This window comes from Equus quagga, chromosome 4, assembly GCF_021613505.1.
Source record: "Equus quagga isolate Etosha38 chromosome 4, UCLA_HA_Equagga_1.0, whole genome shotgun sequence".
Classification (NCBI taxonomy): domain Eukaryota; kingdom Metazoa; phylum Chordata; class Mammalia; order Perissodactyla; family Equidae; genus Equus; species Equus quagga.
Window position 1 is genome coordinate 116372026 of NC_060270.1, and position 15504 is coordinate 116387529.

Here is a 15504-nt window from a genome sequence, read left to right on the forward strand (position 1 = left end):
TCTCTCTTGACTGTGATTTAAAGCTGCCTGGTAAATGGTTTCTGAGAATAGTCAGGCCTGAAAGTGTCCACCTGCCACTAAGTGTCCATTTGCCCCTCCCCAGCCCTCATCCATCTTCCTTCTAGTCCCATCCATTTGACCTAGACTTACCTACACCGAGGAGAAAAAGTCAGCTGCCTGCTGAAGAAAACATACTTTCAAAAGAGAACAGAGTAGCAGCAGGAAATATATTTTAATGCATTCCCATGCTTGACTCTATTTTCTTCTTTTATTTTCAAATAAAATTGTATCTTTTCTGCTCTTGATTCAGTAATGACGGGTTTTATTGACCTTTTTGTTAATCCAACTTCTCTCTTGTATTCCCTCACGGTCCAGATCAGAAATGGAAAGCAGTGAATATATCCAAGTAAAAGACAGTCAAGGCAAAGAGACCTAGTTCCCTCCAGAAAAGCCTGTGACTACTCTCCAAGAAGGCCTCCAAGGACTGTCCTTCATTGGGCTAAAATGTAAGTTGGGAGAACCCTACCCCCAGCCACCACAGCAGATAATCACTGGAACTCCAAAGGACCCAGAAAGTAAGACTGATTCACAGGGTTCCCTAGACCACCCAGTAATTTCCCATCATTTAGTCAACATAAAGTTTAAACCAGCTTGGAATGTGCCCCCTTCTCAAAGCTGATCCTGTGTGACACTAGTGAATGGGGGAATAGCATGGCCAGAAAAAAATGACCGTTGCTTTGTGGCTCTGCAGAATCCAAAAGGTGTCAAAAACAACAGCCACAATATCAACACTAGATGGTGCTATAGAGGCTTCATTCATTGAATGAATGTTATTAAGTGCTTATTGTTATATCTGAGAAAAGAGGCTTGGGCTACTACTAAGAATAGTTAATACTTCTATAGTGTTTAAGATATGCCAGGAACTGTTCTAAATATTTCAAGTACATGAACTCGTTTAATCCTTACAAGGACACTCAGAGGGAGATAGTGTTCTTATGTTTCCCGTTTTATAGATTATGCTATGGGGGCAACAGACCACACACCAGAATGTAACAGAGGTGGGAGTAGAGCCCAGGCAACCCCAGTCTGTGTTCCCATCACTGTGCTATTCAGCTGCAAAGGCGGGGGTGAGGTGCAGTCGTGCAGCTTTTAAATACTCTGTGTGGACAGAGTGTTAGATAACAGGGCTTTAAAGAATCATTGGCGTGTGCTTGATTCCACAAAGGATCTTATTCCTGAATGGTAAGAGGTTGATATCGCAGAACCACTGGACATTTTGAGCCTAAATATGGCTCTCGTACATTGAAAAGAGACGTAGGTGACAATAAACAGTGGACAGGAAAGATACAACGGTTTGTATATAACATCCCAACTTTATACAATGTCTCAATATATGCATTAAAAAGGACTGTCAGGATGTACATCTAAATGTTACCAATAGTGGGATCACAGGTGATCTAAAAATTTTTCCTTTGTGTCCAAATTTTCCACAAAGAACATTTATTCATTAAAATATATATGCTATGTGTGTGTGTGTCTGTGTGTAAATTCTTTTTTAAGAACAAACCCATATTTCATCATACTGTTCTAGCTTGGAATAAAATAGTGACATCCTGAAAAGTGTCCATTCATTTACTCATTGAGCAAATATTTATTAAGCATTTACACAGTTCCAGGCACACAGACAGAGCACTGAGGAAGATAAGCGTTTCTGTCCCTTGTTGTGCATGTAGTCTGGTCACACCTCACGCCAGACAGAACAGTGCCACGGAGTGCCCTTTTCTAGTGAGAAGCCATCAAAGCACTGGTTGCAATTTGTGGAAGAAATTAATGGTGAAAGTGGCCAGCTGCCTCTGGTTTGTTTCTGGAGAAGGGGTTTCATGGACTGCATGCCTCTTATCATGCACTCAGCTATGGGAATCCAAGGAATGATGCCAGAAATCCTGCCTTCACATTTCTTTTTGAACTCCACTACTGTAGGTACTAAATGATGAGGGATTTCCTGAGTTCATCTTGTTGATTCTGAGATCTGGCAGGTGGCAGACTAAGAGGGAGGGAATCCAACGATGTACTGGAAATTCCTAATAGTCCTAGAGATCCCAAACCCAACAAGGTCCTTGGTTCCGAATGCTCCTCCATGGATGCTGACAGCCAGGCACTGCAGTGGAGCCCTCAGTGGACTGGCTAAGGTTGAGGGAAAGCATGACGGATTTTCGTAGTCTTTCTTCTGGATAAGAAGAGCAAAGCGAAGAAGACTGCTTAAACCATTGCCAAGAGTTTTAAAGAATGTGGTTTCTCAAGGAAGTGTCTCCTTGAGAAGAATCAGCACACCATATCCTTTATCTGTGTCATCATGTGTCAACTGATCTATATATGACTTCAACTTGGAAGTGGTGTGAGCTTGGGTCTGAAAGGCAGCATTTACAGAAGAAGCATTTAATTTCTAGTATTTCTTAATTTCTGGTATGCAGTGTTACAGGGACACTATCTGGGGCCTTTGCTTGGTACTTTATTAAAATCAAATTTACTTTAGCCAAAGCTTGATCTTTGAGGGTTCCATTGTAAATGCCACATACAAGGTGCTTAAGTTTTCTAAAAAATGCCCCAAATTGCAATGTTGATGGCCGGCACAGCTCTGCTAGGCCATCCTTCACACGAAGTGTCTGTCTGTGAAACTTAGATCTCTTAACAAGGACTGAAGGTTCTAGGAGAAGAGCCTAGGAGAGCCGCCTCCCAGTTCAGCACATATCCCGGGTGTGAGGCGGTCACAGTGGTGAGAGAATTGTTAAGGCACGTGTTTGGGCTCTACAGGCATTTACACAAGCCCAGCTTGCTTCTTTTGAGGACTCTATTTTATTTGCTTCAAGATGGAGTGGCCACCTCTCAACACGTGAATGCTGATGGGTATCAACCTATTCAATATGCTCTAAAGCAATGATTTTAGGCAGAGGATTTTCTCAGTCTTTAAGGTGGAAGCAAATGTCAATTGCTTGGAGTGCTCAGAAATAATTGTGTACTATTTGATGCTGTATCTTATCTTCTTTTCAAAAAGGATCCCATCTTTGCCAACCAGAGATAATGTGTGATGAAAGCACAACGGGGAGAAGAACAGGTAGTCACAACCACAATCCTCTATTGGAGAAAAAACCTACTGGACAAACCATAGCACCTAGAGTTAAAGGTCATACCCCTTTGGTGTTTACAGTAATGTCTGTCTGCCAATATTTGGGTTTACAAGGCTGAAAAAGAGGCGCTTCAGTCCCATTTTGAGGTCCAGAGACCAGAATCTTTCCAGCTGTTAGGGGACTACACCCAGAACCATGTTTACACGTCTCCCTCACCAAAACAGGCAGTGCAACACAGGCAGCCGTAAATTGTCTGTGTCCACAGGAGTGGGGTGGTTTGATCAAATTGGCTTCTCTTTCTTCTCAAGATGAATGTAATCAAATATTGATTTGGTATTAATTAAATACTGATTTCAGTCTACAATGATCCTTTCCTTACCAAGCTCAGAGTTGGGAAGATAGTAGAGTCCACATTTAAAAACTTTCTTTTACAACCAGAACCTTCTGAAGGCATTTCCTATGAAGTAGTAAAATCTACGTCATGTTTTGAACACACTTGTCTCTCAGCCTCAAATAAGAATGCAAATTCTTGTCCATGTAAGTCTCAGAAGGGCAGGGCAGCAAAACCAAAGGTCTGTCTGGAACAACTGTAAATGTTGAATAAATGTTTAATGCCTGAATTTAAAAAAATTGGATTTAGTCAATTTTATTTAGTTATTTTTTAACCACTTCCATGACAATTTTTAATCTACTTGTTATCATAATTTAAAAAATTATTTATTTCAGAAAGTTAAAAGCACACAAAAAATAGAATATTATAATGAATCCCTGTGTATTCATCACCTAACTTCAACAGCAATCCACGGTTTGCCAGTCTTGCTTCATCTATCTCTGTACATACACTGCTTTGTATGTTGTTTGCTAGAGTATTTCAAAGCAAACCTCTGGCATCTCCCAACACTCTGTATTTTATTTTCAAGAAGCCCTGATGTGATCAAATAGAAATAGGTCAATACATCTCTGCTCTCATATTTTGATAAAATGTGCAAAACGATATACAAATGATCTAAGAGAAATTTCAGAATAAGTATCTTAATAAGACTTGAAAAAATTGAGGTTTCTACTTTAATTTAGATAAATGTAGTTGCATGCACGTAGCACACATACTGTATTTCAAAAAGAAACAAGAGGAAAAGCATATTAGATTCTTAAGGACTTAGCTTTCAACACTAAGAATATGTGTGCTTTATGATTTTTTTGAGGACAAAGCATGTTTAGAAACATCATTTATATTTTAAGGATAAATTAGTAGTGAATTGAATATAACGTGGTTTGTGAACGCAGAAACGGAGCAGATCACTTGCTGAGTTAATTATGCAGAGACAGCCCTCCCCAAGTGCCGCGAGAGGCCAGGTTGATGAATTTCAAGAATATGAGGCCTCTTCAAAACTTACCCAAATTTTTATTTGTCATCATTGAGGAAAAACTAAAAATCAGACTCATGAAAAATTAAAATTTGTTAAAGCTCCCAACTTGACACCCTTAGATGCCGGGTTTCAGCACCAAGAAAGCGCCACTACTAAGTCATAAACCATGGAAAACGGAGGCTGTGATAAACGACCGCGGCTCTGCTGCTGGGTCTCCCTGACCTGGAGGATTTGGCTAGTGTCATAAAACACAAAGCGCCAGATTAAACAGTTTACCAACATCATAAAAATCGCAAGAATAAATTCACTTTAATCAAAAATCCTATATTGTAACTAGGCAGCCCCAGCCCTGAAACCACATACATTTCCTGACAAGCCTGGGTCCACAACCAAGAGCTTATACTTCCCCCGAAACGCCGGACATGATTATGTTCATACACTTTTACAATTTACATGTCCTAAGAAAATACCCAGCTCTGGCTGATGGTGCAGGAGAATTTATTTTCACTAGAAAGGGAATGACCCATAACTCATGAATGGCAGCGCTTAAAGTGAGTTATGGAGGTTACTCTCCTGTGTGAGGAAATGGATTGGATTATCCTTCTGCCCAATTGTATGTTTGATTATTAGCACACCAGGTTCTTAATTATGTGCGGTTTTGCCTTTTTCCTTTTATGAAATAAGTGTGGATAAAGGGAATGTCAGCTAGAAGCATGGAGTGCCTAATAGGGGCTCTGAGAAGTGGCCAGAGAGAATAAAAGTAGAAACCTTCTTCAATGATTAAAAGGCAGGAGTCTTAAATGTAATTTAAACACAGTATTCAAATTGATTAGCTCCCTAGTTAATTTATAGTGCCCAGTGCTGATATTCTGCAAAAACGTTAAAAACCACTGCTTTCCTAAATTAAAAACTGCCAACTTTGAAGTTACACTGGAAATCAAAATATACCTACATGAAGATTAAAGAATTCGTTTTTATAATGTGCAGATTTTATTGTATTATGATAATGCTGCCATTTATTTTAAAGTAAATATAACTAGTTACTACTTATATTGAACAAAATGTAATGCAAAATGATGTTTGATGATTAAAAATATGACTGTTACTTTATTATAGTCACTTACAGAACAAAACATGTAGCTCTCTTTGTACCTTCCAATGTTACAATCTACAAAGAAATTAGACTTCTGTTGAGATTAAAATTCTGGTTATTGAGCAAAAATATTTATTTAAAAATTCAATTAGTTCTGTCCTTCTTGGTGGGAGGATTCCAATTGTGCGTCTAAGATCTTCCAGAAGAAATTTTCTACCTCAAAAATCAAAGACTTCCCTGAAAACGGCAGATAGCAGACAGCGCATTATCCTCAAGCTGGTGAATAGGACGGTTTTTCTCCCTAGACGTCCCTTCTGCTTTCTAGTTTGAATTATCAATAAAACGACTTGGCTTATCCCTGAAAATAACCTTGTTGACAACACAAATATGGACTTAAACATGCTCCCTCCACATTTGAGATTTAAGAAGCCCCCAGTAAATGTCAGGGGGTGTCAGTGTGTTTGCTGCAATACTCCGGTATTATTAGTGTTTAACTGCAATTCCCCACCAGCGCCATGCCGCCAGTACCACCATAAATTTTAATGTGATCATGTGCTCTTCTCTTTTCATATCCAGTGAATTCCGCAAGATCATAACATTCTCTATGAACCCTAGCTGAACCTTAGTGTGATACGAAGAAAGAACAAGATTTCTAGTGGTGATAGTTGTTCATCATTTTATAGTTTTTTGAAAAACTGGACACCGAGCAACATGGTTCCCTGAATAATATTACCCTAAACTAAATCCACTCATTCAATGAATCTTTATTGAGCCCCACAGCATGCAGGGCTTGGCCCAAAGTGCTAATGAGTACATTTATGGGATAGTAAAGAATACTGACTCTTAAGGAAAGCTTTTTTTTCCCCCCTGGAAAATCTGTCAGAGCTCATACATCATTTATAAAACTGAAAAATGTCTCTGCAACCTTGGCACCACTGCATGCCTTTTATTTTACAGAACACAAACAAAAGCGCAGTCGTTTCCTTTATTTGGTTTACATTGTGAATATGAGAAATTCTTTCATTATGTCTGTGCTTCATGGAATACTTATTCTACAAGCTTCCATAAATAAATAGATTTTATATAACTATCCTTGATCTGCAGATTTTTATTCCTTGTTTTAATCACAAATATTAATTAGCATTACATACTGTATTTATCTGAGGAATTAAAAATATTTGGTAAATTTTAACTACCTAAATACCCCTTTAGAAGCAAAGAATAATATTGAAACTTTGATTTTTTAAAAAATTGGAATTTCAGCCCAGAGTCATGGAATAGATTAGTAATCATTACTAGGGTTCCCAGTGAACTAAATTTCCACCATTTTATATCAAATTGCCTATCCTACAAAGCAATTAGTTCTTTTTTTTTCTTTAATTTCTAAAGGAACAAAACTGCTTTGTTACCTAGACATGAGGTTGAATACTTTTACAAAACACAATTCCCAGTCAATACATTTATTTTCCGCGTTTGAAATGATTTTAGGGTTAAAGGTTAGGAAGCTAGTGCACATATTTATAATTTGCTTGTCTTGTTGCACATGGTTTCATAATTTGCTCAGCATTGACACACAGCTATGCATCTTCCCATTCCCGGAGACAATGGGCTCGGAAAAATACACACCCACAGATGTAAGGTCACACGCAGAGTGCCTGCCGTATTATCCTGCTAACAGCTCCTGGAGCGAGGAGGCAGGCATAATAATTTCGGCCTGAGAGGAGGGGCTCTTTTCGGACACACTGACTTTGTTGGTGTCTCTGTTAATAAAGAAGCGTGGGGTGTGTGCCTCAGTATCTCCTGTCTTAGAAGAAAAGAAGCACTTTCAGGGAAGGTTGGGAGATTTTCTCCACACGCTTCTTTCCTGGCAACTGGCTGGGAAACTTTGCCTTGGAGCGCCATCTAGAGGAAAATTCAGCGCACATGCGCCATGCTTTCTTGGCTTTGTGACAGGCTGAATCCAGGGGTTGGTGAATGGTGATTTTTTTTCAGATTAATAGAGAATTTTGGTGCTAACTCAACACATGGATATGGAATATGAGATCACTGGAATGTAAATAGAATCACTGATGAAAACAAAACAGGGAAAGACCCTAATGTCTGCTGGAGTGCTTGAAACATTAGTGCCCATTCACAGAGAGAAGTAGGTTATCATTTTGCCATAGGCTGAGGTATCCCAGAAACTAGAATTGATAAGTGAATTAAACTCATTGTTATCTTCACTGATCAAATAACTTTTATCACAATAATTATTTTCTTAGTTAAAAAAGTCTGAGTAATCAGTTTGTCCATGGTCAAGTTGGAGAAGAGACTGCTTGTGTTAGGCACAAACAAAAGCTGACACTTTCAACCTACTGTAACCCTTAGTCAAGTTCAGCAAAATTTAATGAGCCAAAAATAATATCTTTTCCAGATGTGACTACTCAATTCAATGTTAAGGAGAAAAAAATAACATTCACCAATGTATTCTTTCCAAAGTCATGTTTTCATTTTGCAAACCCGTCCCCCACCAAGAGAACTTTACCAGCAAATTCTCCAATTTTCACAATAGCATTAATACAAAAACAAATCCAAACCTTCTCAAACAGTGATACTCTTCAAGGTTGCTGAGCAGACTTACGAAAACAACCATACCCATGAAACATGCGGGTGGCATGAGTATCCCCATTGTGGAGACATAGTTTGAGAGTTCTGCTTTCTTCCATGTCTTGAAAAGGATCAAGATTGTATTATGGAAACATTTACTGAAGAACACTGGGTATGTGCTTCCTTTTACTCTTGTGTCCACCCTGATGCTGCTGCTCTTGCCAGCTTCCCCCCATCCCAGCTATTTTAACACTTGTCATGAAAGTCTGTTTCTGTCTTTGACATTTAACTCACAATGTCATGGTGATTCCTCTTTCCTTTGTTGAACAAGGTTCCTACTTACTTATTTTAGCAATTCATCGCAAATCCATAGGTTCTCCAAAATAATAGGTTAATAATTTCTTTACTGAATGGCCTCTGTGAGCCAGACACAGGAACTCTGCACAGAGAAAATTGTTCCTAGTCTACTGAGGTCTGATGGAAAAGCAAAATGAAAGTGATGATTTTTTTTTCAAGCAATATTGGCACTTGGACAATTAAGCCTCATAGTTCAAAGCATCTTCCTTCCTCACTTGACTGGCTGACTGCTTTCATGGTGTATGCAACAGGACAGGGCCACTCCAGTTTTTCCAGGCCAGTCTGCTTGCTCCTTAAGCAGTTGAGGACCCCCCCAAAAACCAGGATCCTGAGAATAAAAGTGAAGATATTTTGGTTCTATCTTCTTATGCTATCTGCACATTTGAGTTCAAGTCAATCCAGCATGCGTTTGTTGAAAACCTGCCAAGTGTGTGATAGGCTGCAAGGTGCTGGTGAGGCTTTCAATAAATGATGTTGAGTAAATAAGTGGATGTTATTGAAAGAATAAGAAATTATTTCTTCAGCCTCAAGCAGTTTACTCTATAGCAGAATGAGAGATCTGTAACTTAAAATACACAGCAGAAAGACAGACACGTTGTACTAGACATGGTGCAGAGAAAGAAGCAATTATTGATGCCTGGGGAGAAAGCAGAAGACTTTGTGGGAAAATTGACATTAGACCAACCCTTAATCCTTAATCCTTAAAGGATGAGCAAAATTTTAATAGGCAGAGCATTTCATGAAGGAGTAGAATAGTCTTCGTTCACTTGGAACAAAGGAAAACATGTGTCATTTGGAGTTCTCTATTTTGGGTTTAAATTTTAGTCTGGGTGTAAAGATGTAAGGTATTTAGATTTATGTTCTGAGCATCCAAAACTTATGTTCTCTTTTTTTGTAATGTAAATGTGTTTATACACACACACACGTATGTATACATATGTAGGTATATATAACCACGAGGCCAAAGTAACCAATATATTTAAGCCAGAAAACATTTTACTTGATGATAGTTTAACAGTGCAAGTGAAAATAAGGCCAAAACAAGCCTTATTTCCTGCCAGCAAAATGGAGATGAATAGAGGATTTTGTTTCAATCTTTGCCATAAATGTTTGCTTTTAGATTAAATTCCAAGGCTTACCTCTGGCCAGCTGCCATAGCTATCTCCAAAAAGCAGACTGGCCACCCTCACTGGGTGACAGCCCCAGGGCAGATATTTTAAGCCTAGCGTGCCCCTAAACCCTGAGAGCATTCGCTCCCACTCCTTCCTTCCCTGGCCACCCTGGGCATTTTCCCAGATAAGCATTCTCGCAGGATTTCTGTGTCCCTGTAGGTAGTGTTCACACAGTCCTACTTTGGCTTTCCACCAGCCTAGAGAGTCTTATCTAGTAATCTCTTTGTTCTGTCACTCATTCCCATGTCCTCTGTGAAAAGATTACTTTGAAAATCTAAGCATTTCTTTTGTAAAAAGAACCAGTTTCCCGAGATAAAACATTGAAAAGAGGCTGAAGCAATCATTCCAAGACTACACCTGTTTCAGAGTGTCGGTGATTTAAAGCTCAGAAATTGTCGTGAAATATATGCTCCCATAGCCAGGGCAGGTAAGTTCCAGCGTAAGATAAAGCACATGGCAACTTGTCAGAGAAATGGAACGTGAAGGACAAGGCCCATAGGTCCACACGAGGGACAGACGACCTTCCGCGTCACTGAGCATACGTACAGTTAACAGCGCAAACATCAGTTGGCACACGTTGAAGGCGTGTCTCCAGTTGTGGTACAGGACCATTCGATAATTTTTCCTCACTGTCAAAAGCCACCTACACAGTGTCTGAAATGGGAAGAGAAAGGTTGTGTCAGGCAGTGTATGTGTCTCCAGTGGCCCATTATCAAAACAATGCCTTCTGTCCTAGTAACCATCAATGATCAAAGTCCTTCCCCAAACCTCTCATATGATTCTCATGGTAATCCCATGAGGTGTGCAGGGAAACAATTATCATCTCCAATTTGTATTTGGGAAACCTGAGGCTCAGAGTGGCTACCACATTGTCCAGATGCACTCCTGGGATCACCCAACACAGAACATCTTACCTCATAATCAATTTTAAATTTCTGTACCATCCCCAGCTCCATGAACATCCGAAGAGCAGCTGTGATCATGGTGTCAACATCGAGAGAAAAGTCATCAAAATGTATGTCATCAATGGCAAGTTCTGACACCAGAGGGATGTTGGCTGCCTACAAAAGGGGAAGATATAAGTCAAGCCAAGTTCACCTGCTTTTCCAAACCCCTCATCTTGCCCTCCTTTCCTGCTTATCAGATGTGCCACATAAATCAGACCTGACCTGCACTTACACTCTGATACAGCTAAACTCTGAGCTGGAAATGTCTTTTGTTTCTGAACTGCAAATGCCCCAAGCAAATGAAGGGGGGTGGGGAAGGGAAGCCAATCTGAAGAAAAAATATATACACTGGATCTAGTCTGCAGAATTTAGAATACAAAGCTGTCTAGTTTACTGAAACTGCAGTCATACAATATATTCTGATGCATATTACAGAGCACTAAATGCAAGAAACATCTGGGCAGCCAGCAGCTGTGAATTTTAATTGCTGCTATTCAGGAGAAGGACATGGGAATACACCACTTTGCCTTGATTCTTGTATCCTTATATCCTGTAGCTGTGCATGTGCTCTTTGTTACACACATGTTCTGTATATTCAGAAGGATGGAAAAAATCAGACAGCACATCTCTGGTGCAAAATAGTTTTCTAATAAAATAGAGATGTTTGGAGGGTTAGCATAAGCATATGTTTCATTGAAGGAATAACTTTGCAATATCGTTTAGCTTCATTCTATATAAACATCACAACGTAATTACAACCCTGGTCATATTCAGGGTTTTAAAAACACTCATGTTAGGCAGCTGTCAATCAGTTGCCTTAAACTTAACTCAAAAGGAAGAAAAAATCTTTGGGAATCATTTTTATTTATGCTGATTGGGTTTACTATGTCCTTTGGGCCACTCTTGGTAAGGGAATCTTTTCTATGTTTTCAGGTTATCAGGGACATTCTGTATTCATATTTTTAGCCTATTCACTGGGTGTATATTCCCAGGGAGTAATTTATACCCTGAAACTCCTTTGGCTGAGCAATGAAATCCAACTCTGGTCACTCTAAGCATTCTGGAAACCATATAATCAATCCTTCCTTCCCAACTCCATGCTCCTCCATGGGAGTTTACACCTCTCGGCTAAAATCTAAACACTGGTTATTCCCCACAACATAGAAGAACATGATCAAATATATAAATACAGTACAGTATTGTTAACTATATACACACTGTTGTTTAATAGATATCTGGAACTTTTTCATTTTGCGTAACTGAAACTCTGTACCCAATGAGCAACTCCCCATTTCCCCCTCCCCTAGGCCCTGGCAACCACCATTCTCCCTTGTGTTTCTACGAGTTTGACTACTTAGATACCTCGTGTAAGTGGAATCATGCAGTACAGTGTTTGTCTTTTCGTGATTGGCTTATTTCGCTTAGCATAATGTCTTCAAGCTTCATTCACATTGCACCACATGACAGTATTTCCTCTTTTTTAAGGCTGACTAATATTCCATTGTATGTATATACTATATTTTCTTTATCCATTCATCCACTGATGGTTTAGTCTCTTTCTTAATCAGCTTGTCTTTCAATAAATCACTTTACTATATTAGAGGATTTAGAGGTAGTAGAGGTTTTCCCCAGCTGTGTGGTAATCTTTGTTTTTCAGCTCCTGTTTAAAAGTAGGGCTCTAAAGCTTCTATTAGAGCTTCTGGGGGCTTATCTGTAGGAGGAGCTGATTGACCTGTTTCCTTGGGGAAGACACCAAATGTTCGTATCTTCAGGTCTTCCCTCTTCTGCTACTCAGATTCCACAGAGAAGAATCTTCTGGGTGGAGCGTGGTTGGGAAGGGGGTTGGAGGAGGAGCCTCAGCATTGGTCTATAACTCTTCATTCAATCTCCCTGCTTTCAGCCTGTACTCCTACCCTCCAGCTCTGCAATGCTGTCCCTCTGACCCAAAGACCTGCTGTTATACCCTCTTCAGAGCATAAGCCTCCAGTCTTTACAGAGTGAGGAGTGGAACAAAGGATCTAGAGATCTAATCGCTTCTTTGATTTGCTGTTTTCCTGCTTATAGCCCCACCTTCATCCCCACTTCCAAAGGTATTTAATTTGTCAATTCCTGAGCTATTTAGGGGGAGGGGTCTGTGGTATAAATCTGTTTGCCTCTCAGCTTTTCCCATTGCTAGCTCATTTTGGCTTTCTTGGGTTTGCTAAATTATTTAATATTCACCCATCTATATTCTAGTTTTCAAAATTTTGTCAAGTCCTCTCCCAATTTCTTTGCCTTTGAGAATTTAGGCCTTAAAAAATATATCCCTTTATTGTTGTTTTAATGGAGTTTGGGGAAGGAACAAAAGAAAATGAGTGTGTTTACTATCTTTATCCAAAAATCATTGAAATTACCTTTATTAAACTATGCCTTAAGTGATCAGCTTGGAGAACTCAGAGGCAAGCCAGCCTTTGGTCTGTAGTCCCTTTGTTTCTATGTGCATGTGCCTCACTACAACTGTGCAGACCTCTTTCTCTTGTTCTGTACCCTCGTGTGTTCACTTGTGTCAATCCTTACCTCGCTATTAGGCTGTAACAATCTTAGAGGCAGATGCCATGTTTCTTTCCCTTAGAGAAACCCTAGAACCACTCTCTACTTCCATCACACGTTTCAGGGCTTTGCATACAGAGAAGCCACGTACTTAGAATATTCTGTGTTTGTTGTAATTTGTTAAAATTCAAACTCAAATACAACTGGAAAACCACTTCCCAAGAGGGTAGAAGCTCTGTCCCAAAAGACACAAGTCTTTCTGGTCTTAGGCGAGGAGTTCGGTTCTGAATTGGTGCTGGAGACTGCCTTGCTGTTCTCCAGGTGGCCCTTGTCTTGTAGATTATTAATAGTGTATTCCCTGATGCCATTATAAATCCTCTACCCTTCAAAGGCACTAAATTCACTTAATTATCTTAAAAATTAAAGAATATAGGCATTTTTTCATTATGAAATGTTAATGGAAAGGAAATAAGAACATTAGGTTGAAAAATGTAGGATGACCTCTGGTTCACCAAGACCCATCCTTATTGACCTTGTCTTTTTTTCCCTAATAGGTTGATTGATCCACAGTTAAATCATCCCAGTCCGTAGATCACCCTGAGCCCTGTCGTAAACCCTTGCTGGCACTTGTAGATGCAGAGAAAGTCCCAAGCCTTTCAGGAATGACCATTTTCAGCTATTTTGAGAAGTATGGATAGTTTTCATCCACATTCCTGGGTTCAAGAGCAGTTTCTGGAGAAAATTACGAAGACTAAAAAGTAGTGCGTGTCCTCTGAAGGTGTGCACAGAGATCTAGTCTGCAAAGGATGTGGGAAGAGCCTTCTGTTGCCAAATTTCCTTGTTATAGAGACACATCCCCATCTCTTCTGATAAGAAGAGAAGGAGACCACATCTTCCAAACCTATAATTACTCTAGCCATCGGATATTAACAAAACAAATCAAAGTCAATTTCTCTAAGCGTCAGTCTTTAACTTTTAAATATTTATAAGGCACCATATCCCTAAATCAAAGAAGAGTGCTACAATCCAAAATAACTACTGAATTAATAGCCAGGAAATAACATTTGGATAAAAGAACCATTTACTTTACTGCAGCAATAAATGAAAACACAGAATTATGAGTCCTGCAGCTAATTTGAATAATGTTCAAGAAGTAGGACTCTAGCAGGCTGGGAGTACCTGATATCCTTTGACCATTCCTCTTCTTTGTTTGGGTCTTAAGAGTTAAGTGGTTATCAAAGGGAGTCATAAAACTGCCTCCTCTAAAATTGAAAAGGTAGCTTTACAAAGAGGCCGTAAAATGTTAAAATACAATCCTGGATCCCTTGACACATGAATATTACCTTTTGTGATGCTCAGAAAAATGGGAAGGAACAACAAAGTGGGTGGTGGTCCAGCCCTAGCAATTCAAAGGAGAACTGACTTGTTGCCAACCCAGCCCACATACCCCTCTGGACAAAAGCAGAAGCCGGGGACTTTAGGATTCTGGGATTAATGAAGACAGGAGACTGGGATGTGGTGATGCCCAAGGACTGCCAAGTTCTTTGTTTTGCTAGCACTGTTCTAGCACTTACTACACGCCAGGCACTGTTCTAGCACTCTATGCATAGTAACTCATTTGATCTTCATGAGGACCCTTAGAGGGAGGGAATATTTTTAATTCCATGTTACAGATGAGGTAACTGAAACAGATGATGGGCAATTTGTTCAAATTTGCATAGTTTTGATTGGTAGAGGTGGATTTGAACCTGGGGAGTCTAGTTCTAGAGACTGTCTCCTAACCAATACACTGCCTCTAAAAATAGGCCACTGTTAAGCCAAAGGGTTCTCCATTCTTGCATTATGCAAACTAACCTGGGTGCACCATGGGCAATGTTTGGGATTGAGATCCAGATGACTGGCCTACCAATCCATTTTTACGATGAGCAGCCTGGATCCATTTGATGGGACAACGCTTGGTCTTTACTTACATGAATCCATTTGGGGAAGTCTCTAAACTCACAGCTGATCTTGGAATAAGCCCCAGTTGTTAGCTTTGTTGTGATTAGAGCAAACACAGAATCAGTTGAGTACTCCCAAGACCGTCCTGTAAAAGTAACTCGTCCTCTGAGGGAGCAGAGGCAGGCTTCAGGCAGATGATGTTAGCTCAGACTGGCCCGCAGAGCATTCATGGCACTCTAACACCACCCTTGGCCAGGAAGGGAACTCGGTAAAATAACGGAAGCAGCAAACAGGTGACATGGTGGGGTGGGGAGCAGGGAGATAAGGGATCCTTCTGTCTAAATGGGATTCTGGGAAGCCTTCTCAGGACGTTTGAGACACGGCTGA

General features: G+C 39.8%; 1 protein-coding gene across 1 annotated transcript in view; it reads right to left on the reverse strand.

Annotated features, from left to right (window-relative positions):
- The window catches only part of PDE11A (phosphodiesterase 11A), a 385868-nt gene that overhangs the window by 80166 nt on the left and 290198 nt on the right, over positions 1-15504 (reverse strand). Inside the window, exons 11-12 of the mRNA XM_046659861.1 lie at positions 10615-10761; positions 10247-10354 (exon numbers count right to left, since the gene is read on the reverse strand). Of these exons, the coding sequence (XP_046515817.1) occupies positions 10247-10354; positions 10615-10761 (255 nt within the window). The remainder of the gene's footprint in view (positions 1-10246; positions 10355-10614; positions 10762-15504) is intronic.